This window comes from Mirounga angustirostris, unplaced genomic scaffold (genome assembly GCF_029215605.1).
Source record: "Mirounga angustirostris isolate CCGP_5_RB_7025 unplaced genomic scaffold, mMirAng1.0.hap1 SCAF_10, whole genome shotgun sequence".
Classification (NCBI taxonomy): domain Eukaryota; kingdom Metazoa; phylum Chordata; class Mammalia; order Carnivora; family Phocidae; genus Mirounga; species Mirounga angustirostris.
This window is the reverse complement of record NW_026991718.1, coordinates 128,840,393-128,868,078: the sequence shown is the minus strand read 5'-3', so window position 1 is coordinate 128,868,078 and position 27,686 is coordinate 128,840,393. Positions and strand designations below refer to the sequence as shown.

The window sequence follows — 27,686 nt, the reverse complement described above, 5'->3', positions numbered from 1 at the left end:
CTTTTTCTTCAGCGCAGTGTATCTGGAACTCTAGCCATGTGTGTGTTCATAAATCTGGTGACTACTTTTATTTGCTGCCTGGTAATCCGTGGTATGGCTAAACCTTAGTTTAACCTAGCCAGTCCCCTGTTGTTGGGCAGTTAGGTTATTTCTCAATGGCTTTTTTTTTTTTTTTTTACTATGACGGTGGTGTTGCCACAAACATCCTTGGACACGCTCCCTTGTGTGCATGGGCAGACATTTCTCTGGAGAATAGATGGAAAGCAGAATTGATAGATCACTGGCACTTTATTGCCAAACTGCTCTCCGAAGCGGTGATAAACATTCACGCTCTCACCAGCAATGCATTAGAAGACCAAACTCCCTGTGCTCTTGCTAACGGTAGATGTTACCAGCATTCTTGATTTTTATTGATCTGATAGGGAGAAAAAAGAGAGGAATTTATGGTTATTTAATATTCATTCCTTCATAACTAGTGAGGCTGAATACCTCTTCACAGGTTGGTTGCCCAGAATCTGCTTTTAACAACATCACCAGATCATTCTTCTGCACATTAAGGTCTGAGAAGCACTGAAATCACAATCCGCTCCTTAACAAGGTCCCCAGGTGATCTGCACTCGTGTTAAATTCTGAGACACACTGGAGTCAGAATCTGCATTTAACCAGGTCCCCAAGTGATTCTCATGAGCAGTAAGTGTGAGAAGTGCAGCGTGGGGGAGGAATAGCTGGATCATGACATATGTGCACCTTTGCTAATATGTGTGCATTTAATCTTCCCTGTTCAGACAAGATAAAAATGGTATTTCAAGTTATTTTAACTTGCATTTCTTTCATCATAAGTGAGCTCAGACTTTTTTTTCAACTTTTTACAAGACATATTTTTTTTTCTGGGAACAAACTAGTCACTGATGCTTCTTACTTTGCTTCAAACGTGCCAAAGCTGATCTTCTTAGAACCTTTGCTTGTTACCTCCCTCAGAAATGCTCTCTCTCTGGTTCTTCCCATGGCTGCCTATTACATCAGGTTTTAGCCCAAAGGTCACTTCTAGCCAAACTCAGCTACCCTCCCCCATACCACCCAGTCACTCTTGGTTCACGCCACCCCATGTCATCTTGACTGTGGCACTCATCCTTATCTGAAATGACCTCATGCACTCATTCATTCATTCATTCATTCTCTGGCTGCCCTGCTGGGTCTTGTTTGTCTTGCATATCACTCTGTACCCTACACCTAGAACAGAGCCAGGCAATAGTGTGAGCTCAAAAAATTATCAGTTGAACAAATAAATTCCTGGCAGAGAAAGAAGTCAGATTTGCTCCTGTCTGCCTTTACACCCTCTTTGGGAATCATTTATACCTGGATAAACATTTATTCATTCATTCATTCCTATATCCATAGTGGAGAAAGGTAGTGGAAAGGACAGAAGTCAGATGAGCAATGCCTTTTTCTCTTAAGAAAGCAATTACTTGGGGCGCCTGGGTGGCTCAGTCGTTAAGCGTCTGCCTTCGGCTCAGGTCGTGATCCCGGGGTCCTGGGATCGAGCCCCGCATCGGGCTCCCTGCTCCGCGGGAAGCCTGCTTCTCCCTCTCCCACTCCCCCTGCTTGTGTCCCCTCTCTCGCTGTATCTCTCTCTGTCAAATAAATAAAATCTTAAAAAAAAAAAAAAAAGAAAGCAATTACTTGAGCAGTATTAAATGAGTCCCTTTGAATTTCTCATTTAATATTCATATATTAGGGTGCCTGGGTGGCTCAGTCAGTTAAGCATCCAACTCTTGAGTTCTGCTCAGGTCATGAGCTCAGGGTTGTGAGATCGAGCCCCATGTCGGGCTCTGCACTGAGCGTGGAGCCTGCCTAAGATTCTTGCTCTCCCTCGCCCCTCCCCAACCCCCCCCACCTCATGCTCTCTCTCTAAAAAAATAATACACATATATTGAAACTGGTATGAAAGCATAGAAAATCTGCAACTCAGAAGGGTTGGGTGAAGTCAACACAGGTTGGTTTGCTTCCAATTTATTTCCATGGACAACAATATCTGTGCCTAGTTAATTGGAACCACCAATTCTGGATTAGTGTGAGCTATTATACATGATAACTATTATAGTAAACTAATACATTTACTCTCTTATTATAGTCATGGTGAACACGTAGGGAGTACGGCTCACCACTAGACATTGTACTTTGTCCTTTGCATAGAGAAATCTATTCATCCCTGTAACCGCCCTAGTTATATTAGCATTGCCATTTTATTGATGAGAAACCTGGAGTGCACAGCAGCTTTCCCAAGGCCACACGGTCACAAAGCCAGGATTCCAACTCACATTGGCTCTAGAGTAATGTTATTTACATTTTACTGCTTCTCAATCTTTATAATGCTTTATAAAGAGATCTAGAGGGATGAGGAGAATCTTGTATAATTTAGAGGTGCACTGTTTATCTCTTGGCAAAAGACTTAAGTTATCAAAATCACAGAGATTTTCCATTTTTCCTTTAAAAAGTGACAAGCATTGAAAATTTGACTTTCTCTTGAAGGGGACTACCTAACAATCATTAAAAAAAAAAAATCAGGATGAAGATGAGAAAGTAACTCATTTCTAGAGAAACATCCTGTGGTGAAAATATTTTGAAATGCATGTTTGGCCACGGTTTCCGTGTTCTGTGATTGTGTTGCTGAAGGACGATGAAAAGGTGTCACCTCATTCTGCGTGTTTAAACTTAGCAATAGAATTTTCTGATTTGTTTAAACATTGTCCAAACGGTGGGTTTGAAATCCATCTGTTAAAGATGTAGTGATGCGCCCTCTTCAGTTTAATTGGCAAAAGCCCCAAGTTGATTATCAGGGAAGATGAAAATTTACAAGCTGGATTTCAAAAAACAGTCAACTTGTATAATTGGTGAATGGGATTGGAGGAGAATTGTGACTTATCATAGCCAATGAATGATACCCTGCTTTCACTTAGATCTCTAATCTATGAGTTATAATTGTAATTTTTTTTTAAGTAAGCTCTATGCCCAACGTGGGGCTTGAACTCACAGCCCGTAGATCAAGAGGCGCATGCTCTACCGACTGAGCCAGCCAGGCGCCCCTATATTTTTTTTTCAATTTTTCGGTTACGACCCTTGAAGTCAAGCCATTAAAACCAAACGTGGTAATGAATTTAATTTACAGCCATAACTTTGAACAGATGTATTAAAGAGTATTACAACGCCTCCAAAAAATGAAACAAATTTAATCAGTTGCTGTCCTTTTGTGAAAAATAAATTTTGCTTTGTTTTTTGTTGAAACCGTACATGCAGGGAAAATGCAAATCAAGACCATAGTGAAATATCATTGTATATTAATTCGACACCTGATAATACTGGGTATAGGAAAGGATGTGGCTCCACAGTATTTCTTACTTTGCTGGTGGAAATGTAAATTGGTGCCTCCATTTTGGCATAATCTCTTAAACAGTCACCTACAGTCCAAAAATGTGTACATTCACTTAACCTCTGACACTTTTTAGAAGGATCATAGATCATACCCACACAATTCAGAAAGACGATACAACCCAAGTGCCCAACAAGAGGGCAGATGTATAAACTGTGCTATTTTCACACCATAGAATATTACACATCAGTCAGACGAACGACCGTGACAGCAATTTGGATGACTTTAGCAATACAATAAATGAAGGGGGATTCCTAGAAAATTACATACCCTTTTTAAGTTCTTTAAAAATTAAAATTGTGTTTTTTAAGATTACATGTAGATGCAAAAGAGCTTGCTGAAAAGATAAGGCAAAGGAATGAAGTATGTGGGGTTTAGGTTGATGGCTGTATCAGAGAGATGTAGGTTATGGTTATGCTCTCAGTTTTGAGTGGTGGGTTCCCTGGTACTTATTATATCCTAAGAAGCCTGGGAACAAACAAGCAGCCAAACAACCATAAGCCAGCAATGGATCAGTAATGACCAGGTGTCATGTACCAAGGATTAATCCAATTGTGTGCACCTGAGCTGACAAAATCCTATCTAAATATTAAATATATAAACACCTGTACACACCTCAGGCAATCTAAAGGGGTATCAGATATCTCCCATCCTTCTGGCTGGGTTTGCTTCCCCAGAGGCAACCACTGTCTCCGCCTGCTTATCCAGTATCCTCCTGAGACTTTCCAGGAGACGCGATAAACATAAGCACAGACATCGGTTTTCAAATGGCTTTCTGTATATATGTAGCTACATGCACATCCTGGAGAAAAGTTTAAAAGTTGTTTAAAAAAAAAAGTGCTCTAAGATTTAACCTTGGATCGCTTGGCGGGCTCAGTGGGGAGAGCCTGCGACTCTTGATCTCTGGGCGGTGAGTTCAAGCCCCACGTTGGGGGGTAGGAATTATTTTTCTAAAAAGTCGTAAGTAAATATATAAATAAATTAACCTTGAGTGACATCACCTGGCATTACACAACCATCCCTAAAATCCATTCACCATGTGAAAATCAGCGGGAAGTTGGAGAAAAACAACTCAAGTTTTTGAGAAATGTAAAACTCGTCTTCTTGCAGGCCCTGCCCTAGGATTTGCTAACGGTAACCCCACAAAAGGCGAGTTACAGGCGGCTGTTGAACCCCAAGGGGCGGCCCAAGCCACAGCGCCAACTGTCAGCAGGGCGCTATTAAATATACGGACGCCCAAGCCTCTGCCCCGACGGATTTAGAGCCGAACCTGGGTCTTTTCTAGCAAGGGCCCCCACGTGATTCGCAGGTTTGGGCAAGCTTTGGGCATAGCCCCGCCTTAAGCAATTCCCCAATTTGTAGAAAGTAAACACCTGAGGGATGTAGGTGGCTTCCTTGCTCCCTGTTGGATGTCGTTCACCTGGTGCAAGGAGGGGTTTCCCCCCTCCCCCGGGTCTCATCAAGGTTCCAGCCAGTCTGAGCATGAAAGCCAATTAGCTCACCCCCCCCGACCACGCCCCAGTCACCTGCTGGGCGGGCCCACGCCCCTGTTGGCCCGGAGGCTTCCCGCGCGTGTGGTCTTAGACCTGGAGCGCCCGAGTCACCGCGCGAGGGATGGGGTGGGGCTTGGTGGGGGGGGGGGGGGCCGTATAGAAATACAGATTACTGGGCCCTGCCGCCTGAAGCCAAAACTTTCGGAATCTGCATTTTTAATGGGCTCCTCAGTAGAGCGGTCCATCTGCAGTCGGAGACTCTCTGGGCTCATTTAAATTTTATATGCGAAGATGCTGGAGGTCGTTCTTCTCAACCTTGGCTGCACATCAGAATAACCTGGGGAGCTTAAAGAAAAAAAAAAAAACCAATGCCGAGGTTTCCGCCCAGACTAATTGAGTCAGAATCTAAAAACACAGCCTGTGCGGCCGCAGCGGCATCACCTGGGAGCTCGTTAGAAATACCGAAGCTCAGGCCCCACCCCAGACCCACTGAGTCAGAATCTGCATTTTAACGAGATCCCCAGTGATTCGAGCGCACATGAAAGTTGGAGGAGAGCTGTGCTTCTGAAATTTTAATGGGCAAACGAATCACCTGGGGATCTCGTTAAAATGCAGACACGGTTTCTCAAACTTGAATGTGCATGCGAATCACCTGGGGAGCTTGTTAAAATGCAGATTCTGATTCAGCGGGTCTGGGGTGGGGCCCGAGAGTCTGCATTTCTAACGAGCTCTCGGGTGGTGTGGGCTGCAGGGGCGCGGACTACGCTTTCCCCGACCCCCGAGGTCTTGGCTCCGGGCCAATCAGCTGTCAGGGTTCTTGATAAATCGTCCTGCTCGGTTGCGGAGCAGGACTGCCAGGACGTGCGCGCTCCAGCCGGGGAAGCGGGGGGGTAATTTCCGAACTCCGGGAAGCGGTCGTGGGAGGCAGGCCACTCGCCGCGACTCGCCGGGGGCCGCGCTCCTCTCGCCATGTCGCGGCGCAAGCAGGCCAAGCCTCAGCACCTCAACTCCCAGGAGCCGCCGCCCGCGCGCCGCGAGTTCGCCGCGGCTGGCCCGGGGACGGCGGGGGGTCCGGGTGAGTAGCGCTGCGGACGCCCCGTCTGGGGGCTGCCGGCAGCTTCTCGGACTGTCCCGGGACCCGCGCGGGTGCGGGGCTCCGGGCGTGGAAGGGCGGGGTGAAGCCTCCAACGCGAGGGCTGGGGCTGGGGCTGGGACCCCGGCGCCCCGGCCCTTCGCCTTTGTAGTTACACCTCCTTGTGAATTCCCTCTCTGCCGGTAAACTATGCGGCCGCCCCAAGCGCTAGTAAATCGCGGTTCCTCTCCCAAACACGCTGGGAAGATGCTCCGAGACCCCTTCGGAGGGCCCTCTTCGGGGCGCGCCGGCACCCGGGTCCCCGACCTCCTTGGTGCTGGCCCGGGGTGGCGCGCCTGGAGGGTGGGCGTTCTGGGAGACCCGCGTCTGGGACTAGGGGGGATGTCTGAGATTCCGCCTGGCTCTGGAGCTAGGTGATGGCGAGGGCAACGGCGATGAACAAGCGGACGGGATCCTAGTCCTTCTCCAGTTTATGGCCGAGTGGGGTCGAGAAGGACGGCCCTCGAGACAGAATGGGGAGGTGTAAGGTGCGTTAGGGGTGAGCGGTGGAAGCAGACCTCACGAAGCTGGGAAAGGAGAGATGGGAGGGGGAGGGGGCATTTCAAATGCGTTGTCCAGGGAGGGCCTCGCGGAGGTGGGTACCATCGAGTAAAAACGCGAAGGTTGTGAGAGGCTTGGAGATGCCTGGGGGGAGAGCATTCCAAGCAGAAGGAACAGCAAGTGCAGAGGCCGGGGACGTCAGCAAGGCTGCAGCATTGGGGGGCTGGGGGGGCGCACATGAGGTCGGACAGATGATAGGTGCCCTAGGGACTCCAGTAAGGACTTTGCCTTTTACTTTAGGACCCTTTTACTTTAAATGAGGCTTTGGAGGGAAGGGTGTGTCGAGCAAACCACTGCCACGGCCGGACTTTGCGGGCTGACTTGGCCGCCAAGTGGCTGGTGGAGGGGGTCCGGGTGACGCGCAGAGGCCCCGGACTACCCTAAGTCCTCAGGGCAGTATTTCTCACCCTGTGGTCAGTGGAGCCTCCGTTTCTGACGAGCCTGCAGGTGGGCAGCTTTGCTAACTCGCTAAATTCCTCAGTCTACCCTTAGGCACCGCCCCCATTGGAATCTCTGGGGCGAGGTGGGGTTGGGAATCTGCATCTCTAAGGCGCTTCCCTTCTGATTATCTTGCCCTCAGATTAAGATAACCTAAATTCCCACTCGATCTCCTCTCCACCCCCCTCCCACTGCACCGCCGCAGTTAACTGATAACCTCCTAGTTCCCAGTGAACTTTTTTCTCCCTCTCCCCTGCGTTCCTTCGGCCCAGAAAGGGAGCTGGGGGATCTCGGGGGTCTCTGCGAATAAGCCTCAGACTTCCAGCAGTGCCAGGTCGGTCTGCTGGGCTTTGATGACCACCCGCCCAAGGAGGGTAGTGGAGGGGAGAAGTGTAACGAAGCTACTTTGGAAATAATAGTACCTAAAACTAAAATTGGGCTGGATGGAACTACCTTTTAACCGAAAGACCGTAACTACCTTTGTGCCCGAAGACTATAATGGACACAGATTGCAACGGGAGGGTCTCCTGGTGGGGGGGGGGGGCGGAACCGCAGGGCCCCTGCTGATCCTCCATAAAGGAGGAACTGGAGAGTGTTATTGGGGGTGTTGAATCTTGGGGGAAAGCAACTATAAAAGACAGTAACCTGAATGACCCCTGGCTGTTTCGTGAGGGCCCTGGGCTCCTTTTGTTCTTGCATAGCTGCTGTGAAGATGCCTCCTTTGGAGACGCCCTCTGTTTAGAAGGCTTAGGGTGTTCTGCATTGTGAGGTACTCGGGGTGCCCCCTGTGGGAGCAGGGCACAATCAGAATTAAGTGCCAGCCACTCTGTAGAGAAAAAGCAACCTTCCAACTGATGTGGTTTTTCCTCCTGCATTTTGGGTCTGTCCAGCTGAACAAAGGCCCACCTTCTTTTTGAGGTTCATTTAGGCTTCCCCCATCCCACAGTTAGCAGGGGTGGGCCACTATTAATTTGCAAATGGCTTTGCAACTCAAATAGGTTTTGGAAGAAATAAAATGGAGCCTGTCAATTGGTAGACTTCAGTCATGACCAGTTTAAAAAAAAAAAAAATACCTGAGGGTAACCTTATAAAAGGAACAGTGGTTTTTCATAGTTAAAATGCCCACTGTACTAAATTGGGTTCTATCATGTGGCTCACCCCCACTTTCAGACTAGAAGGGTCTCTGTCCCAGCTGTACCATTTTCAGGAGAGAGTGGGCTTCCAGACTGGCTTGGTTTCCTGGATGTTTAAAAGTAAGGAAGTCTCCTTGGGAGGCCCTTCATGCCACTCCACATTCTACCTGGTGACCCTTTCTAGTATTAGATCTGTTTTAAGACTTGGGGGTGGGGGGGCGCACGGGCAGAGGAAGAGGAAGAAGCAGATTCCTCCCTGAGCAGGGAGATCATGACCTGAGCTGAAGGCAGATGCTTAACCAACTGAGCCACCCAGGTGCCCCTAGATAGCCTTTTTTCTTTTTTGGCTTTAACACAGCAATTTCTTCTGCCTGTTTCCAAGTTTTCATGGCACAATGCATTTCCCTCCCTTGCAGAATCTGGTGGTCACATGTACCCATCAATGAACAAAATCAATGTTTATATAGTGTTATGTACCAGGTCCTCTTACGTATACTAAAGGATTTAATCTTCACCTAAACCTAGGAGAGAAGATGATCCCCATTTTAGATGTAGAAATTGAGGAACAGGGAAGTTGAGTAACTTCTCCGGGGTCACACAGCTAATAAATGATAGAACTAAAATTTGAAACTTAGCCCTGGCTTTCCAGTCAGCTCCCCAAACCACTGTGCCTTACAACCTCTCACTTAGATTTCACTTTTCAATCTTTCTTGGTTTCTCTGGGATTAAAAATCCTTAAGAGTTTGATGGTTTTCTTTAATACGAATTGCTAAGTAGTGCAGGGTTTTGGGTTTTCCTCTGAGGAGCATAATGATGGGCTTCATTCAGATCTGGCCAGTGGGGGTTCTGATCAGCTGAACACTTCTAGCCCTGCAACCTTCAGCGTCTCTGAACCAGTTTCTGTTCTCACAGAGAAGGTTTCAAAAGTGCGGTTGCCAGATCATCATCTGGAACTTGTTAGAAATGAAAAATGACCAGCTCTACCCCAGATCCACTGAATCAATTTCTAAAGGTGGAGCCCAAGCCACCTGAGCCTTAACAAGCCCTCCAGGTAATGCTAATGCACCTGTTTGAGAAGCAGTGTCTTAGTGGTGGGCTACTCCTATTTTTAATGTGCACAGGAATCACCTGGGGATCTTGTTAAAGTGCAGATTGATTCTGTCGGCTGGGACCTGAGGTTCTGCATTTCTAACAAGCTTCCATGTTATGCTGATGTTAGAGCTCTGGGGATCACCCTTCAAGTAGCAAGGGCTTGGAGTATATGATGGAATCGCTGGGCAGGGCTTCAAAGTGCAAGTTCCTGGGATTTACCCATAACCACCCTCACCCCAGGTTATCTGGGGTGAGCCCTGGGAAGCTACATTTAAAACCCACAATTCGGGGCGCCTGGGTGGCTCAGTCGTTAAGCGTCTGCCTTCGGCTCAGGTCGTGATCTCAGGGTCCTGGGATCGAGCCCCGCATCGGGCTCCCTGCTCAGCGGGGAGCCTGCTTCTCCCTCTCCCACTCCCCCTGTTTATGTTCCCTCTCTCGCTGTGTCTCTCTCTGTCAAATAAATAAAATCTTTAAAAAAATAAAAAATAAAAAAATAAAACCCACAATTCATGTGACTCAGATACAGGTGTGGGGGCTCTCCTGTACGTTGTAGGATGTTTAGCAACATCCCTGGCCTCTACCCACCACAGTCACCTGTGTGTGCACATATGACCATCAAAAATATCCCCAAAGGGGCGCCTGGGTGGCTCAGTCGTTAAGCGTCTGCCTTTGGCTCAGGTCGTGATCCCGGGGTCCTGGGATCGAGCCCCGCATCGGGCTCCCTGCTCCGCGGGAAGCCTGCTTCTCCCTCTCCCCCTGCTTGTGTTCCCTCTCTCGCTGTGTCTCTCTCTGTCAAATAAATAAAAATCTTAAAAAAAAAAAAAAAAAAAAAAGTGCCTGGGTGGCTCAGTCAGTTGAGCGTCCGTCCGACTCTTGATTTCGGCTCAGGTCATGATCGCAGGATTGTGAGATCGAGGATCACATGGGGCTCCGTGCTCAGCCATGAGTCTGCTTAAGATTCTCTCCCTCTGCCCTCCTCACTGCTCGCCCTCTCGTCCCCTCTCTCTCTCTCTCAAAAAAAAAAAAAAAAAAAAAAGTACCTTAAAAAGAATGAGGCTTTAAAAACTATCCAGAGGGGCGCCTGGGTGGCTCAGTCATTAAACGTCTGCCTTCAGCTTGGATCATGATCCCAGGGTGCTGGGATCGAGTCCCGCATCGGGCTCCCTGCTCTGCGGGGAGCCTGCTTCTCCCTCTCCCACTCCCCCTGCTTGTGTTCCCTCTCTCGCTGTGTCTCTCTCTGTCAAATAAATAAAATAATCCCCAAGCATTCCCAGATAACCCCTGGGGGCAAAATTACCCTTAGTGGAGAGTCACAAGATTCGGTCACTTGTTCAGACCCTGTTAAGGGGCTTTGAGCACCACCACTATTCAGATGGGACCTCTGCGATCCTTTATTCCTGAATTGTGTCTACAAGCACAGGCTGGGTGATGTACTGAGAATTTACATTGTTCTCTTAACCCTGCAGCTCTGCGGCAGGTCCATGATCCTTTTTCAAAGGAGTAAACGGAGGCTCAGAAAGGTTAAGTGTCAGTTAGCAAGTAGCTAAGCAAGCCCTGTGCCTAAGAGCTAAAGCCCACACCAATGTGTTCATTCGCTTCTCATGGTAAGAGGTTTACCCTGACAAACCTCTCACTGAAAACAGAATCCACTTTCTCTACCTGGAGCGAAAACAGTCCCAGCCTTTGGCCCATAATTTATCAGTATCTTTTTAAGACTTCAGGCATTGACAGCACCTCTTTATTCCTCGGATTTAAATCTGTTTGGAGAGAACTCACTTTATAATCTTTTGGGAACGCTTGGGTTTTGTTACAGAAATGTTTAAACCTCCACATTAGATTGGACCACATGAAACTATCTGACGATTTTGGCCCACAAAAACATCAGTTTCACATGGTTCTACCCTAATAGAACATGATGCCACGAACTCCCATGTACCTGGAGCTGGGCTTCGACAATTAATGACACAGGGCCAGGCTTGTTTCTTCTGTCCAGCTATTCCCCTGCCCTGAAGTATTTCGGAGCATCTGATATCTATACAACTTGTAAATATCCATCCCTAAATTATGAGAATGCGCTTTAAAAACTCTTAATTTCATCTTCACACACCCCCCCCCAAAAAAAACACTTTAGCGTTCATGCTTGTCATGGTCTTAAATGGCTTATGATATGTTTAAATCGGGATCCAAGTAACCTCCTGATACCGCAAGTCCTATCTTTGAGTCTGGTTTTTTCCCCCTTCATCTTTAAGTGATTTGCTGAAACAGTGGCATTTTGTCCAGGAGACCATCGGTGCTTGAAATATGGTCTGTGTCCTACTGAATGGAGACAAAACAAATTCAGAAATCGAGTAAGCTTTGAAAAATAGCTTGACATTGCTGGACCAGCCTTCTTTCATCTCTAATGTTCGGTCTTTTTTTTTTTTTTTTCGTATTTCATTTGTAATTTGCATTATATTTTATAAAAATAGCAGCCTGTGATGGATTGGAAAATCTTTTACAAACTAAGTTTTCAGTAGGTCATTTGAGAAGCCCCCGTTACAAAGTTTTGCAGCCTGGGTCTTGCCAGTTGAGTCTGTCCTGTTTCCACGTCCCTTGTCCCCTGTATTTTCTGGAAGTTAGTAGTTCAAGAAAGGACTTCTGTAAGGCCAAAGTGTACGTGGCTTTCCATTTTTAATGTTTTTGTTTTGTTTCTTGTTTTTTTTGTTTTGGGAGAGGTGATGAAGGGAGGTAAAACAATCCTGCTTATATTGTAAGACTTACCATGTTGGTGGTTTTCGAGAAATTAACACTACTTTTTGTCTCCATTTCAGCTTCAGAATTAGAAGATAATGTTCCCAAACCAACGTGTCCCTCCACGGACAGCAGTGATGCCCAGAAAGCCCCTGCCTTGGCACTTCCCTCAGCGTCCAAGGAACAAACGGTGACGCTTGGAGAAAGGACCTTCAACTGTTGCTATCCAGGTGAAACATGAACTTGAACGCGCGGAGCCCCGTCTCTTTACCGGGCGCTGGCGGGCAAGCTCTGCCTGTTTCACCTGCTGAGTCCTGGCCCCGCTCCGCGCAGGCACATTCCGTGTGTTCTAAGCATCCTGGGGCGTCCGAGCTCGGCCGGGCTTCCCAGAACTTCAGGTTTATAGGAGCTTCCTTTTTGAGGCGCTATTTTAAGAAAAGCTGGATTTTTTTTTCTTCTAGGTTGCCACTTCAAAACTGTTCATGGCATGAAAGATTTGGACCGCCATCTGAGAATCCACACGGGTAGGTGTCCGTTTGTTTGTGCGAAACTTTAATGTTGAAAAGAAGGAAATGGATAAGAATTTAAGTGCTGACACGTAGTGGTGGGCAGGACAGAAACAGTCTCTGCCTCATGAAATGGTCTGGTGGGGTGGGCTGGGACCTAAAAAGTCATGGGGCGGGGGGCTGTCCTGGAAGAACCGGTCGTAGATGGGATCAAGGCTATTTCTGAAAGGCTTTCTGAAGAAGATTCTTGCCTTAAACTATAAAAGGTGGCTAAGTAACTAGACAAGACCAGGAACATTCCAGCAGAGGGAACAGCAGGTGCAAAGGCTTGGAAGAGGTGAGCTAGTTGGAGAGGTTGGTGAGGACGGGCTACAAAGAGGCCTTGTGGCCCTAGTAAACCTCAGATAAGGTTGTGGCCGTCTGGGTGGCTCCGTCGGTTAAGCGTCTGCCTTGACTCAGGTCATGATCCCAGAGTCCTGGGATCAAGCTCCGGGTTGGGCTCCCTGCCCAATGGGGAGTCTGCTTCTCCCTCTCCCTTAGCCCCCTACCCCCATTCTCGCTCTCTCGCTCTCTCGCTCTCTCGCTCTCTCGCTCCTCCACCTCACGCACACATGCTCTTCCCCTCTAAAATAAAATCTGTAAAAAAAAAAAAAATAATAAGGGGGGCACCTGGGTAGCTCAGTCGGTTAAGCATCTGCCTTTGGCTCAGGTCATGATCCCAGGGTCCTGGGATCGAGCCCCACGTCAGGCTCTCTGCTCAGCGGGAGCCTGCTTCCCCCTCTTCCTGCAGCTCCCCCTGCTTATGCTCTCTGTCAAATAAAATCTTTAAAAAAATAATAAAATAAAAATTAAGATATTGGTCTGTTGGCTCTTACAGAAACCAAACCAAGTGGCTTAAACATAATCAAGTTTCGAATACAACTAAAGGAGTACTCCACAGCTGGTTGAATGGCTCTGTCATCCTTAACCTATAGCTTCATCTCCAGGTACAAGGCAACTGCTCTGTTAACTAGTGGCAAGCAGAAGCGGGGGAGGGTCTCACAGCATCCCTCCCTTGGGCCATGCCCTGCCCCACCCCCCAGCAACATCCCTGGTGACTGGTGGGATATGACCCACCTCGGGCATCAAGGGGGGCTGGGAAGTGGTTTCCAGAAACCACTAAACTCGGGAGCTCCGATAGGAGGACCACTTTCTGGGCAATTAGTAGTCTCAGCTAGAAATGGGTATCGTGCTGTGCAAATAAGAGAATGAAGGGTCCTTTTTGCCAGGAAAGGGTAGGTCATGAAAGGTCTATTAGTGAAGGGAATGTTGATCCTCCTTGAAAGACCGGGCTGCCGGGATGAGGTCAGCAGGAGGAGCATGCAGATTGCAGAAGCCATCTGAACAAAGGAGACCCCACCAAAAGGACTGGCTAAGGCAACTTCAAAGCCGGTTCGTCGCTCACAGCTGGGGCAGTGCTACTGCCACCTAGTGGGTGGGGCCAGAAGTGCCCCCAAATTCCTAGGACCACAGGTCAGGCTCTGCGACAAAAAATTCCCAGACCCCCAAATGTGAATAGTGCCAAGGTAGACCTAGAAAGATAGTCGGGGGTGGATTAATAATGTCTTATTGGAATAACAGAGCATGATGGGGATACAGAAAGTAGGCAAGGCCCTGTCCCTGGTGGGGTTCAGACAGACTCCTTGATAACAGAAGCGGGGGCAAGATAGATGGCTTCTCTAGCAGATTCTTAGGCTATTTCTGTGTTCAAAGCAAATGCTCTAGTTCTCTGAATATCTTAACTGGTGAAAGAGAGGAGTCTGGGGGACTTACAGCATCTCTCAGGCCATGACCCAGAAGTAGGATCCCTTGTGATTAATAGTGAGACCCAACTAATGGTGGCTTAAAACCAAGCTATTTCTGTCTTACGACAGTCCAAGTTAGGTATGGTAGACAGCCCCATGGTTTCGGGGACTCGGGCTCTTAGGTGGTTGCTTTAACATCCCAAGTGTGTAGCCCATGTTGGCATGGTCTAAGCTGGCTGACACCCCCCCCCCCCCCCCGCCACACACACACACCCATTTAAGGTATATATTAGAAGTTACCTGTCACTTGGGTTCATTCCTGTTGGGCCAGAACGTAGTCACATGGGTCACTCCAGGCTGTGGAAATGAAGGCTGGGAGAAAAGTCTTGACTCTGGCCACGTGCCCAGCTTATAGAGAAAAGTTCTACTTACAAGAAAACGGACGTGTGGGCTGAAGGGCGTCCCTGACCAAGCTGTGAGAGGCGGGGAGGGTGCTATGTGCAGGTGATCTTTTAAGGCTTAGGCTGGAGCTTTGCCTAATGGATTCAACAGTGGTTCTCAAAACACTGTTGTGATCTTTTTATATCTAAGAATTGAAGCTTTCCCCCACCCCAAGTTTGTTTTTATAGTTACTGCACTAAAAATTAAAACCAAACTTTAAAATATTTATCCACTTAAAAGTAAGCCAGGGTGGCCGGCTGGCTTGGGTGGTAGAGCGTGCAACTCTTAATCTCAGGATTGTGAGTTTGAGCCCCACACTGGGTGGAGAGATTACTTAAAATTAAAAAAAAAAAAAAAAAAAAAAAACCTGTAAGCTCCTTATACTGACACTTTTATGAGCAATAACTTTTCCCCCAAAAATGTGACCAGTGGTATTATCTATACCCTCGTAAATCTCAAGTCAGCTGGATTCTCGCACCTGCATATAGTCCGTTGCCGTGTTTTGAAGTGTCTGAAGAAAATCTGGTGCCTCATGTGGTTGGAAATGGAATATTTTGTTGATAGCCTTTTCCGATAATCTTTAATATTCTACCAAAACACATCAGAGGGAAGTTTCTTTAACTGTTTTAAAGATTTAGAGAAAGAGCGTGCAAGTGGGGGGAGGGGCAAAGGGAGAGAATCTTCAAGCAGACTCCCCAGTGAGTGCAGAGCCGGATGCAGGACTCCTTCCCATGACCCATGAGAGAACAACCTGAGCTGAAACCAAGAATCGGATGCTTCACAAACTGAGCCACCCAGGTACCCCAAGGGTTTCTTAAGGATCAGTTGCTGTATAGAACCTGGAGCCATACCCATAAACTTCTCAAACTGATAAAATCCATTGTTCTATTTACTTTTTGAATGTCTTACTCATGCTTGATTTTTTTTTTTAAACACCTATCCTGCATTGGCTACTTGGAAAATACTGATTTATCGCCTTTCATAATCCTTCTAAACACTGACCCATTTTATAATAGAAAAAAAAATCACTTGTTAATATTCCCAATCTCATCAGAAAAAATCTAAGAACCAGGAAGCTGCATGCCCAGGGTAGGGGATAGATGTTCCGAAATCCTAACTTTGAGGTTAGAGCTGGGATGTTACCACTGCAGCATTGTTGATTATCTTTCTTGAAATGACAGGCTCACGTAGTTCATTCTGAAGAACCTATTCGTCAAATCCCAAATTTGAAAAAACCACAGTGGGTCTGTTCTTTCGAGTGAAACTGACGTCTGCACCTCACAATGCAGCCCCCTCCTACCCCCCAGCAAGAGCCTGTTCTCAAGACCGTGTACTTTGGTCTGCATACTTCCCGTTTCATTACACGGTGTTTAAAAAGTTGTCAGCAAGGAGAGATTTAATATAATAGGTTTTGCTGCTGGGAAGGCTATTCCTAAGTGAAACTGGCACTGGGTTCCTGGGAGGGCACGGCTGGGAGGAATCACCTTCCGGCGGGAGGGGGATGGGGGGGCGGTGGCTGGCAATCCGTGCTCAGGCACCTGCAGTTCTGCCCAGGTGCTCCCACAGCAGAGTGAAGGTCAACCATGAAAAAGGAAAAGTTCTATCTTCGTAGTAGGATGAAGATACTTCTGGCTGCAGACTCGACTGGAAGAGACTCGGGGACCCCCAGGCACTGCACTCTGAGAACCGTGGAGGTGGAGTTTGACAGGACAGGCTAATGCAGGGGAGGGAGGCGCGGCGGACATAGCGGCTCAGAGAAGGGCCTCTGTGCCGGGAATGGGGGCTTGCTGCAGGCTTATCCGCGGGAGAGTGAACTAGAAAGCTGGGTGTGCTCACATTAGAGACCTCCTGGAGAACAAGGCCTTGATTTTGGGGTTTATTAACTTCATTCTAAAGTTACATTTCCTCTTTATACCCCAAATGCCAGTTTATCCTGGATAAAAATTTTTAATCAGAAATAATAGTTGAATTGTAAATGTTTTAAGATGCTCATGTAGCATTTAGCTTAGTAAAGGAGATTGACTTACAATATTTCTATTTTTTTATCCTATTTTAGTACTGGAATCAGGGTTAATTGGTCATGAAATGAGTGGGGGCATTTTTTCTTTCCCTGTGCTATAAACAGTGGAAACACTGTTTCTGGAAGACTTAATAGAACATGCCCACGATGCTCTCCGCTTCTGACTTTCTCAGTGGATGGAGAGAGTGTAGATTAGGTTGTGAGGACAGTGTCCATCTCCAGGACAAATGAAGACCGCTCAGTCCCTCCCAGTGTCCCCCAGAGTCAGTCACCCCTCTGCGCCTTGTGCTGTCTGTCTGGGAACCGGCCCGTGGAGCGGCCTGGCCTCTGTCTGGAACATGCCAGATAAAGGCAGTCGTGACCTTTTTTTTTTTTTCCCTGCCATGGACACCTGGCAATTTTGTGAAGCTTATGGACCCTTCCCAGAAGGTTTTTAAATTAAATTTCAGTATTTCTGTACCTGTTTGATCAGTGTTAAACGTGTGGTATTTTAATACATAGCCCCCCCCCCCCTTAAGTGTGGTAAAGACCGGTGTGTCAGCCTCAGCTGGGAGCTTGTTAGAAACCCTGAATCTCCGGACCAACCTGGGCACGCTGACACAAACTACATTTTACTCTGTAAGTTTAACTTGAGAAATGGGAAATGTTGGTTAAAGGGTACCAACTTCCAGTTCGAAGATGGAGTTCTAGGAAGCTAATGTACAGCGTGGCGACTGTTCAGTTAGCAACTCTTAATATATTGAGTAGACTTTAAATGGTCTCACCACAAAGAAACGGTAATTTTCTGAGGTGAAGGTGTTAACCTTAGGGTGGTAATCCTTTTTCAATATACACTTAAATCATCACACTGTATACCTTAATGTCATGTCAATTACGTCCCAAAGCTTGGGGGGAAACCCATTTTAATGAGCCCCTCCTCAGCCCCCAGATGATTAGTATGTGCAGGAACACTAAGAAAACCTTGAGTTTGTTAACAGACCAGCTACCAGATCCTCCTCTTAATTGTGAAGTAGTGATGAGCATAAATAATCCTTCAGAAATGCAACAAGCATAATATGGTATGAGCATGGCTCCTGTCTGTTGACCAGGGTCTCTGGTACCATTATTGGGTTTGTTGATTGCATAATGGGTAGAAATGCTAAATTCCAGTTACAGGTAGTAGAAATAAAAATGTAGTAGTTTCTCATACGAGGTCTTGGACCTCCTAAATCTTATCCACAAGCCCTATTTTAACCCCCTGATCTGGCGGAGGCTGGTGCTTGGGTGGCTCAGTCGGTTAAGCATCTGCCTTTGGCTCAGGTCATGATCGTAGGGTTCTGGGATCGGGCCAGCATGAGGGATCCTGCTCATCCAGGAGCCTGCTTCTCCCTCTGCCCTTCTCCCCCACCCACCCCCCCACCCCCCCACCCCCCCACCCCCCATGCTCACACAGTCTCAAAATCTTCTATAAAAAAAGGGTGGGTGTGCCTGGGTGGTTCAACTGGTTAAGTGTCTGCCTTGGGCTCAGGTCATGATCCTAGGATCCTGAGATCAAACCCCACATCGGGCTCCCTGCTCAGTGGGAAGCCTGCTTCTCCCTCTCCTGCCTGCCACTCCCCCTGCTTTTGCACCCACCCACACACACACACTGTCAAATAAAAATAAATCTTTAAAAAAAAAAAAACAAAACCCTGATCTGTAACGTTACAGGTCATCTGAGTAAGAGAAACATGTGGTGAACCACCCTGGCTCTTAAAAGCATTTGCCTGAGCGTGATCCCTCCGTTTCGATCCTATCTCTTTGGGCAGAACGAGTCACAGTCCCAAGCCTGTGATCACGAACTAGGAGGCGGAATTCTCCTGGGCAGGGCACCACTAGTGAATAGTCAAACGGTACATAGTTCACCTTGGGGTTCATCTCTGACCTAGCAACTCTGTCATTGATCAGTTTTCTCCTGGTTCAGGCTTTGTAATTTGATATATTCCTAAATCATTATCCGTTTTTATCAAGTCTTAATTTATTAGGGTAAAGTTCTACTTAAGCCATGATGGACTTAATCTGCAGTCCCCTTTCTCTTTTCCAGTGTGTTGGGATGGTTCTCAACCAGGTAGTCTCGCGCCAACCCCCCCTCCCGCCGCCCCCCCAGCCCTGGGGACATTGGACAATCAGAAGACCTTTTTGACCTTAAAACTAGGGATGGAGGTGCTGCTGGCATCTAGTGGGAAGTGGTGAGAGATGCTGCTTAGGACAGCCTACAGCAAAGGATTACTTGGCCAAAAAGGCAGTGATGCTGAGCTTGAAGACCCTGGGGTATTGGTATCTTGAGCAAACCTCCCTTCTTGACCATTTTTGTTTATATGGATTAACTGCTGTATATCTTGATTTCTTCTAGTTCATCGAATTGCATAGTTCACTTCCAGCCGTTCGTTAAAAATGAACTTGTCTACAAACATCCTTCTGAAAACAGGGCTAGGCTATAGGTTTTGACAGAGCTTTCCCTGCCCGTCTCTAGGGAGTTTGTAATTGGATTTTGATTCTTAAAAATTGTTTTAAAATATGCCCTGACTTTTGAAAAACCTTCTGGGAAACCATGTCAGATTCATAAGTTTGAGTCACATCTATTTGGTTTTATCTTTTCAGTATGAATTTTTTTTAGCGGCTTTCACCAAGATTTCTGTTTTGCCCAATATTTGATACTCCTATCTTCTAGCATTTTCCTAAAATACTTATGTACCTTAGGAGCATTAAGCTGATTTTTAAAATGTGTTAAAACTTTTAACAGGGAAACTTAACCTGTTTTTACTTCTATGTAGTTTGACTTGTGTTTTTTTGCCTTTTTGTATGGTTCTCTTGTGGTTTGGAAGCAATACTTTCCATTTTATTAGAATCCACATCTTATCCACTTCCTTTTTTCTTAGGTACACAGTTCAAGTGTGATACTCTGAGTCATCATCTGGCCTTATTTTCTCTTCCTACTGAATGCTAGTTCAAGTATAGGACTCTATTTAAATAATTTCCATAGAACTTTGCAGACACTGCTCCCATTGTCTGAGGAGTTACATGCTGATCTGAGCATTTCTTTCTGAAAGCTGTAAGAGCTCCTTGGGCTTCTGAAACTATCACCCTGCGTCCAGATAAGCCATCTTAAGACCTGGGACTGTCGTTAGTGTTGAGAAATAACTATTTGTTTCGTCCTGGACCATCTAGAACTGGCTTTCATGTCTTGCACTTTCCCTCTTGTCCTTTCGGGCAGCCTTCTGGGAGATTCTGGAGCTCCATCTTCGAAGTGCTTTTTTTAACATCTTTTCCACTCATGAACTTGGAGTCTTGAGAGACCTAGGAGAATCGGAATTATTACGGAAATGAAAACTATTTGCTCTTAGAACCTCAACTTCTTGAGTTGGGTGTGTCTTCCTGGGTTCTGGCTTTCCCCGAAGCATTTGGTTATTGGGTAGATTTTTTTATTTGTAAATGATCAGTCTGGAGTGGTTGTAGGGGAGGGATGGAACACTGGAGGAAACGCTCTGGCCATGGGGTCTTGTTCTCCAGATTATTTCTAACTACTTGAGGCCTTTGCACTGTTTCTGTGGTGTAAGCGCCCTCATTTTCTAACAGCCTGGGGTAGACACCATTGCTGCTATGGTTTGGCACAAGTGAAGGAGGAGGCCAGCAGACCATTCAGTATGAGCCATGAAAGCTGTTCCAAGGTCCCTACACCTGATCTTGAATACTTCTATGACCACTCCCCTTTTCCCCAAACAGAGTTTGGTCTATGATTTTTCTCCTTCAACCTGATCTTGCCTGTTCCTTAGGGTTCTTTAAAACTTGTGAGCCATCCACGCCTAGCACACCTTCTCGTTTCCCAGCATGCTGAACTACGTACTTCAGCGTCTTCCTGTCTGAGCGCTGGGACAGAAGGAAGAGGCAGACCCCTAGGCCCAGGCTACCGTCTTGGTGAGATCTCTCTGCGGTCACCTTAATAGAGAAACCCTTAAACCCTCAAATCTTCCTTATGTGTTTGAAGGAGACAAACCCCACAAGTGTGAGTTCTGCGACAAGTGCTTCAGCCGGAAGGACAACCTGACCATGCACATGCGCTGCCACACCAGCGTAAAGCCCCACAAGTGTCACCTCTGTGACTACGCCGCCGTGGACAGCAGCAGCCTCAAGAAGCACCTGCGGATCCACTCGGACGAGCGGCCCTACAAGTGTCAGCTCTGCCCGTACGCCAGCCGCAACTCGAGCCAGCTCACCGTCCACCTGCGGTCCCACACAGGTAGGTCCCTGGCCCAGAGACCTGTGCCTTACCTGTTGTCCAGTTTCTTAACCTTCACCTCGCCAAAACACAAGCAACCAAGAGGACTTGGTGGTCAAAAGTAAAGGAATTGGAATCTCTGTGGTTTTTCACTTGGATGGCAATTTTCAGTAAAACGTGGAAGTCTGACAGCTGGGTTTTTTCCAACTCCATTACATAGGCCACAGCTGGGGATGAGTACCCACTACAGCAGGGAAGCAAGGGATGTCTCTCAAAAGTCTGGCGTATAAACTAGGTGTTTCAGTCATTTCACATAAACTGATCGCATGGCTGAATTCAGATGCGTTGCAAAATTAGTTGACTAGAACTGCAAATCACAGACTTCTAGTGCTGGAAATTAGACTTGGCAAAGAGCTTTATCTTCCCTTTGTGAGACCCCATTGAATAACAATAGATAGAATCAACCAGTTCATCATGGCACAGAAAAGTGGGGATTGGGAGGCTCATAAGAAGGCCTCAGAAAATGAGGCTTTTCAATGAATTCATGGAAGATGGCGAGCAGATAGAATATGCTGACATCTGAAACTAAGTTTAAAAAAAAAAAACAAAACTCGTCCAGCAGACAAATGGCTCCCAACTCTATGGCTGCCTCCCAGTCTTTCTAACCAATGTTTTACTGCCCTGAGAGCTCTGGACTTGGAACTGGCATGTAGACTGCCAAGGCCACAGAGTCAGAGGAGAAGCTAAAGCCTATTGGCAACATGGTCCATACTGCCCAGTAGCAGGTAAAACCAATGACCACCTATATCTAATCCTTAAACCAATCTGTTCTTCCTAAACTAAATGTCAACTATGGATTATGAATCATTGGCAAGAGATGAGTGATCTAAAATGCCCCAAATCTAACAAATCCTGGAGTTAACAGAGTACCTGGGTCACAGACAAGAATTCTTCAATTCTAATTGGTATCTACCCACTAGCAGAAATGTTGCATCCAAGAAGAGTTCTATGAAAATGTAGTGAGAACAAAGTAAGAATTAAAACTGGAATTGTTGACTACAAAGGCAAAGAAATTTCCCAGACATTAGAAGAAAGAAAAAAAAACTGATTTGGATAACTGAGAAAGAATAAGAAATTGGAAGTTTGGTTACTGACTAGGTCTAGGAAAAAAAAAAATAGAAGTGAGAAAATCAAATGAGAAAGAATTTCCCAATTCTAAGGAGCCATGAGAGTGGAAAGGATTCACAAGATGCCAAGCAGTACAGAGTGGATGGGCAGAGTCAAACCTAGAAAAACTTCTCAGTAGTATTAGCTTCTAGGGGGATAGTGGAATAATGCCCTCAAAGTTGGGAAGTGATTTTGAATGAAGAATTCTATACCCAGCTAAACTATCTGAAGTATACAGGTAGAAAGTAGACAAAATTAGGCAAGAAATCAAACTATCAGCCATCATGCTAGTGGAAGTTACTGGAAGATAAAGTCTTCTCCAGGGAGAAAACAAAATTTGGCATATTTGATGTATATTTGAATATAGCAAACAGAGGTTGCAGTAAAGGGAAGTATCAGGATGATTCCTATGTTGAAGGTTTAAAAGAAAATTCAGTAAATCAGAAACTCAAAATCCACAAGAAATTTTATCTAAAATATTCCATAATTAAAGGACTGGGTTACTTTTGAGATTATGGCAAGATTCTTTTTTCCTGAATGCATAGCCCAGTCAAGAATTAAGCTAAACTGTGACCCAAAATGAGCATGTAAGAAAAGAGAATCAGTGTGACCTTAATGCTAACAACATTATCCAATGGCCCAGATGTGACAGTGACCCTCTAAGGAGGTGGGCGGAATTCCGGTGCAGTATTTGGCCCCGGTGAATGACATATACCCAGTCATAAATTACAGTTTGATTCGAACACTGAAAACAACTAGTTAAAGCATGGGAATTCACTGGCCAGAATGCGAATGTTCTTGAACTTAAATGTGAAAATCCTGACAAGTAGGAAGAGGTAGTATGGTGAAGACAAGGGAATCCTCAAGAAACCTCTCAAGCTGATGGACTAAAAGTTAGGATGCTATTACCCAATGTAGAAGATAATGCCAGAGGGGTAAAATACACACCCAACAATGGAGGAGAGGCTGGGGGGTGGGTAAGGTGAACGTGTAGGGTAAGTGAGATCCTCATCTCTGCTTATGTTCAACTGATGATAATCGTTAAAGTAGCAACCTCCAGAAGCACTAAAAATCCTTAGCAGTGCCTCCAGAGTACAAAGGAGGCTATGGATTTTCAGGAATTTGTCCCCTGCTGCCATATTCCTGTATTAATTTTATAAATAAAATTTAGTCTCGTTGTGTAACTATGAGACTTTAGTAATACAAGCCAATCGATCGATGTAATACAGCTGAAACATTAGAGTCCACAATAAGTCCTAGTTTGATTTGGCACAGATGTAACATAAATTGCACCTCTCCCATGCCCAGTTTTGGGGTGTTAGATTAAATGAGAGCTAGATTGGAAAGTAAAGTGGCCTCATGAAGAGTGTGGACTTGGACGCCCTGGTGCCTGAGTTCAAATCCCTGCTATTTGACCTCGAAGCCTCCATTATCCCATCTGTTCAATGGGGGCAATAGTACCCACTCATAAGATTGTTGTGAGGATAAAAGAAGTTAAGGCACATGGTAAGTGGCCGGGTCAGGGAGTTACCCGTCGTTGGAGTTCAAAGACCCAACTCTCTCTGCACCACGTGTTCTGACGCATGTTGGGGGGGGTTAGGTAGGGGGGAGTTCTTTTGCCTGCTTGCTCTAATGGAAACACACCTTCCGTTGCTAGGGGACACCCCCTTCCAGTGCTGGCTCTGTAGCGCCAAGTTCAAAATCAGCTCGGACTTGAAAAGGCACATGATCGTGCACTCGGGGGAGAAGCCTTTCAAGTGCGAGTTCTGTGACGTCCGCTGCACGATGAAGGCGAACCTCAAGTCGCACATCCGCATCAAGCACACGTTCAAGTGCCTGCACTGCTCCTTCCAGGGCCGGGACCGGGCCGACCTCCTGGAGCACAGCCGGCTGCACCAGGCCGACCACCCCGAGAAGTGTCCCGAGTGCAGCTACTCGTGCTCCAGCACTGCGGCCCTGCGCGTGCACAGCCGAGTGCACTGCACCGACCGCCCGTTCAAGTGTGACTTCTGCAGCTTCGACACCAAGCGGCCCAGCAGCCTGGCCAAGCACATTGACAAGGTGCACAGGGACGAGGCCAAAACGGAGAACCAGGCCCCGCCCGGCAAGGAAGGGCCCCGAGGGAGCAGCTCCCAGCACGTGGCCAAAATCGTGACCCAGCGGGCCTTCCGCTGCGAGACCTGCGGTGCCTCCTTCGTCAGGGACGACTCTCTGAGATGCCACAAGAAGCAGCACAACGGCCAGAGCGAGAGCAAGAACTCAGACTTGGTCACCTTCCCGCCCGAAAGCGGTGCCCCGGGGCAGCTGGGCACCCTCTAGTTGAGCCGCAGACGGTGGTCGGCTGTCCGAACGCCAGACAGATGCTGCGGTCCCGCCCTCCGAGTGGAGGCCGCCAAGCCAGACTTGTCACCAGCTCCGGGGACGGATGCTCCAACTTTATAGGCCCTCAAGGTCATGGCCGCGGGTCACTGGCGTGAGAACCGACGCCAAAGCAACAGCGTGGAGACGCCCCTCCACGTTGCTGTCTTTCCTCCAAACATCGGCTCCGCAAGTCGACCCAGTCGTTCCAAGGTTGGGGGGGGGGGGGGGGTCCACTGCGCACCGCTCTATCCCACCGGGATAGCTTCGTGATGGATTCCGATCCTAAAACTGATCCACCTCCAATGGAATTATGAAACTGTTCAGACCACGTGGAGAACTAAACTGATGTGTATAGTGGGGGAGGCTAAGATGGCAGCGGGGGTGCGTTACGTGGAGGACCTGGGCATCTGGGAAAGTTCTATTTCTTAACCTGGGTGGTGGTGATGAGTGTTTGCCTTATGCATTCGTGTGGTTCCTTTTATCATTGTCTTATAATAAAAAGGCAGACTCAGCTGTAGAATGACGTAAGAGGGACGCTCCGTTTTTCTTTACGTTCTTCCATTAGACTGGTTAGGGTGTGGGGTTCTCCATCCCCACCCCGTTCAGTAACGCGTTCGGGGCGCACCCAGATTTCTCGAGGTATTAATGCCGCAGTGACGTGAACTGCAGCTTGACCTGTAGGTGGCGCCAGAGATCAAGCTAACACTGGCTGAGCCCGCACGTGTGCATTGTGAAAGGGCATTTACATACTTCTTAGAGAAAAGACTTGGGCCCCGGGCTTGGTTCTGGGACATGTGATGCATGCGGCAGGCGGAGCTTAGGGTCTTTCATCCCAATAAGCACTTGGTGTTCGCCGAACCAACAAATGAAAATCCAAACTAATTGTAGATGGACATTTTACTTTGGCCAAATCTTAGGAGGCTCTGGAATGCCATGGATCTATAACTTATCCAGAGTTGTTTCGTTGTTTGGCATCTTCAAGTACAGTTTTTGTTTAATACAAATTCTTATGTGCCCTCATCAAGTTAAACATGGGTGCTTTTAAAACCAATTAAATAGATCCATCGTTTTTGGTAAACTGGGAGAAAAAGGACGTGAAGACTTTTATAGATTATACACAAGGGAATAAATAGTTCACTTATGGAAGGTATGTAGCTTATTTCATTATGAATTCTGTTTGAACATACCTGATTTAAGTGTGGCAGCAGGTGAATGATGATACACTGTTGGATCTCTTTGCTGTAAGGAGAAAATGATGTCTGAGACCCATGATAGAATTAATCTTTGCTTGCTTTGGATTGCTTTGCTTTTCGATTGTCCAGGAGAGTGTCTGGTGACTGAATGCCCATGCATTGTACAGATTCTGTTGTCACCTCTGTTTGTCATGAGTCTTATCTGTGTTTCTGTTCTAGTAGCAAGAGGGCTGTTGACCTTTCAAGTGGGAACCCGTAGATCGAAATCATATAAACGTTCCTTGAACTTTTCGTATCACAGCTCTTCAGATAAACAGGAAAGCCTTTTTAAAAGGTATTTTTTTTTCCCCAGTTGTATGGACTTCAGGGGTCTGAGGTCCACCCTGGGTATAACCCGTGAATTTGGATTCCCCATAGAGCAGAGGTTCGCGAAGAGTGCCAGACCACATTGTAAATATTGGAGGCATTGTAGGGCCGTAAGGTCTCTCTTGTGAGGAAACTCTGGCTTTAGCACAAAAGCAGCCATAGGCTATAAGAGAAAGAATGAACGTGTCTGTGTTCCAATAAAACTTTATAAAACAATTGAGGAAGTACAAGAGTAAACCCTTCTAGGATGGGACTTCAAATACATAGATAAGGACAGAACTGTTGGAAAGAGCCGTGATGGCTAGGGGGCTGCTGACCTGGTGCAGACCAGAACGGCCAAGTTTCTGTGCCTCTGTTTGAAAGGTCAATATGGGTCTGAAAGGGGAAACTGAGTATGTTTGCGGTCTGACTTCGCCCAGACCAGGAGTTGGTGGACTTTTTCAATCAAGGGCCAGATAGTAAATATTCTGGGCTTTGCTGGCCTTTGTCTATTCAACTCTGTTCATCTCTGCTGTTTTAGCACAATTACTCAACTCTGCCTTTGTCACTAAAGTAGCCGGAAATAATAGGTAAGCGAATGGGCATAGCCGTGTGCCGATAAAACTTTACCAAAAAAGGCCATGATTTGGAAGGCCTAGTTTGCTGACCCCTGAGCTGGACTATTGATGAGTACAAGCAACGGGGTAAATGATCATGGGTTAAAAACATGGGAAAGAGATACTGAGAATGCTAAATGTCCTGGGGTCCCTTCAAGGAGGGGGCCACTTCATGCAACAGATGAGTTCAAGTTTAGGCATTGGGAAAAACAGGGTCCTTCTGATCCTTATTCAGACTGGCTATAAAATCTCCAGGAAAGAGTCCAGAAATCAAGATGACCTCGTGTTCTTTTCTGCTTATGGTTTCTTGCTGCCTTCTAAGCACTATATAGTACATGGATTTTTTTGTCCCATTTAGTTTTTCTTAAAAAGGATGAACCTGGGGCGCCTGGGTGGCTCAGTTGGTTAGGCGACAGCCTTCGGCTCAGGTCATGATCCTGGAGTCCCTGGATCGAGTCCCGCATGGGGCTCCCTGCTCGGCGGGGAGTCTGCTTCTCCCTCTGACCCTCCCCCCTCTCATGTGCTCTCTCTCTCTCATTCTCTCTCTCTCAAATAAATAAATAAAATCTTTAAAAAAAAAAAAAAGATGAACCTGTTTCTGTTGCCATGGCAACATGAGTCCCTACTCTGAGCCAGACATTGTGCTAAGAACTTTATCTGTGTTCACTGATTTCTCCCAGTGCCGTCCAGAGCTGGGACTAGGGCAAGGGAAGGGAGGCCTTTGCCTAGGGCACCAAAAACTCCATAACCAAGAAATACTTGAATTGGCAAACTATGGCCCCCAGGTCAGCCACTTTGTTGTGAAGTAGTATTAGAAGTTGGCCTGGGAATTGAGGCCAGTTATGCAGGGGCAGAATTGGATCCTAGTCTCATGTAAAATTGCATTAAAATATTGACCTTGATCAGTGAGATTTGGGGTACCACTTTCTTTTGGCACCTGAGGGGACTGCCTCACCCACCCCACCCTGATCCCTGCCTCTGGTCCAAATGCAAAAACCAGAAGCATAAAGGT

General features: G+C 46.8%; 1 protein-coding gene across 1 annotated transcript in view; it reads left to right on the top strand.

Annotated features, from left to right (window-relative positions):
- Positions 1 to 27,236, top strand: part of ZFP64 (ZFP64 zinc finger protein) — an 82,950-nt gene extending 55,714 nt beyond the window's left edge. The window contains exons 6-9 of the mRNA XM_045885972.3: positions 12,087 to 12,236; positions 12,468 to 12,530; positions 20,761 to 21,012; positions 23,816 to 27,236. Of these exons, the coding sequence (XP_045741928.1) occupies positions 12,087 to 12,236; positions 12,468 to 12,530; positions 20,761 to 21,012; positions 23,816 to 24,477 (1,127 nt within the window). The 3' untranslated portion in view covers positions 24,478 to 27,236. The remainder of the gene's footprint in view (positions 1 to 12,086; positions 12,237 to 12,467; positions 12,531 to 20,760; positions 21,013 to 23,815) is intronic.
- Positions 27,237 to 27,686: the final 450 nt, after the last annotated feature.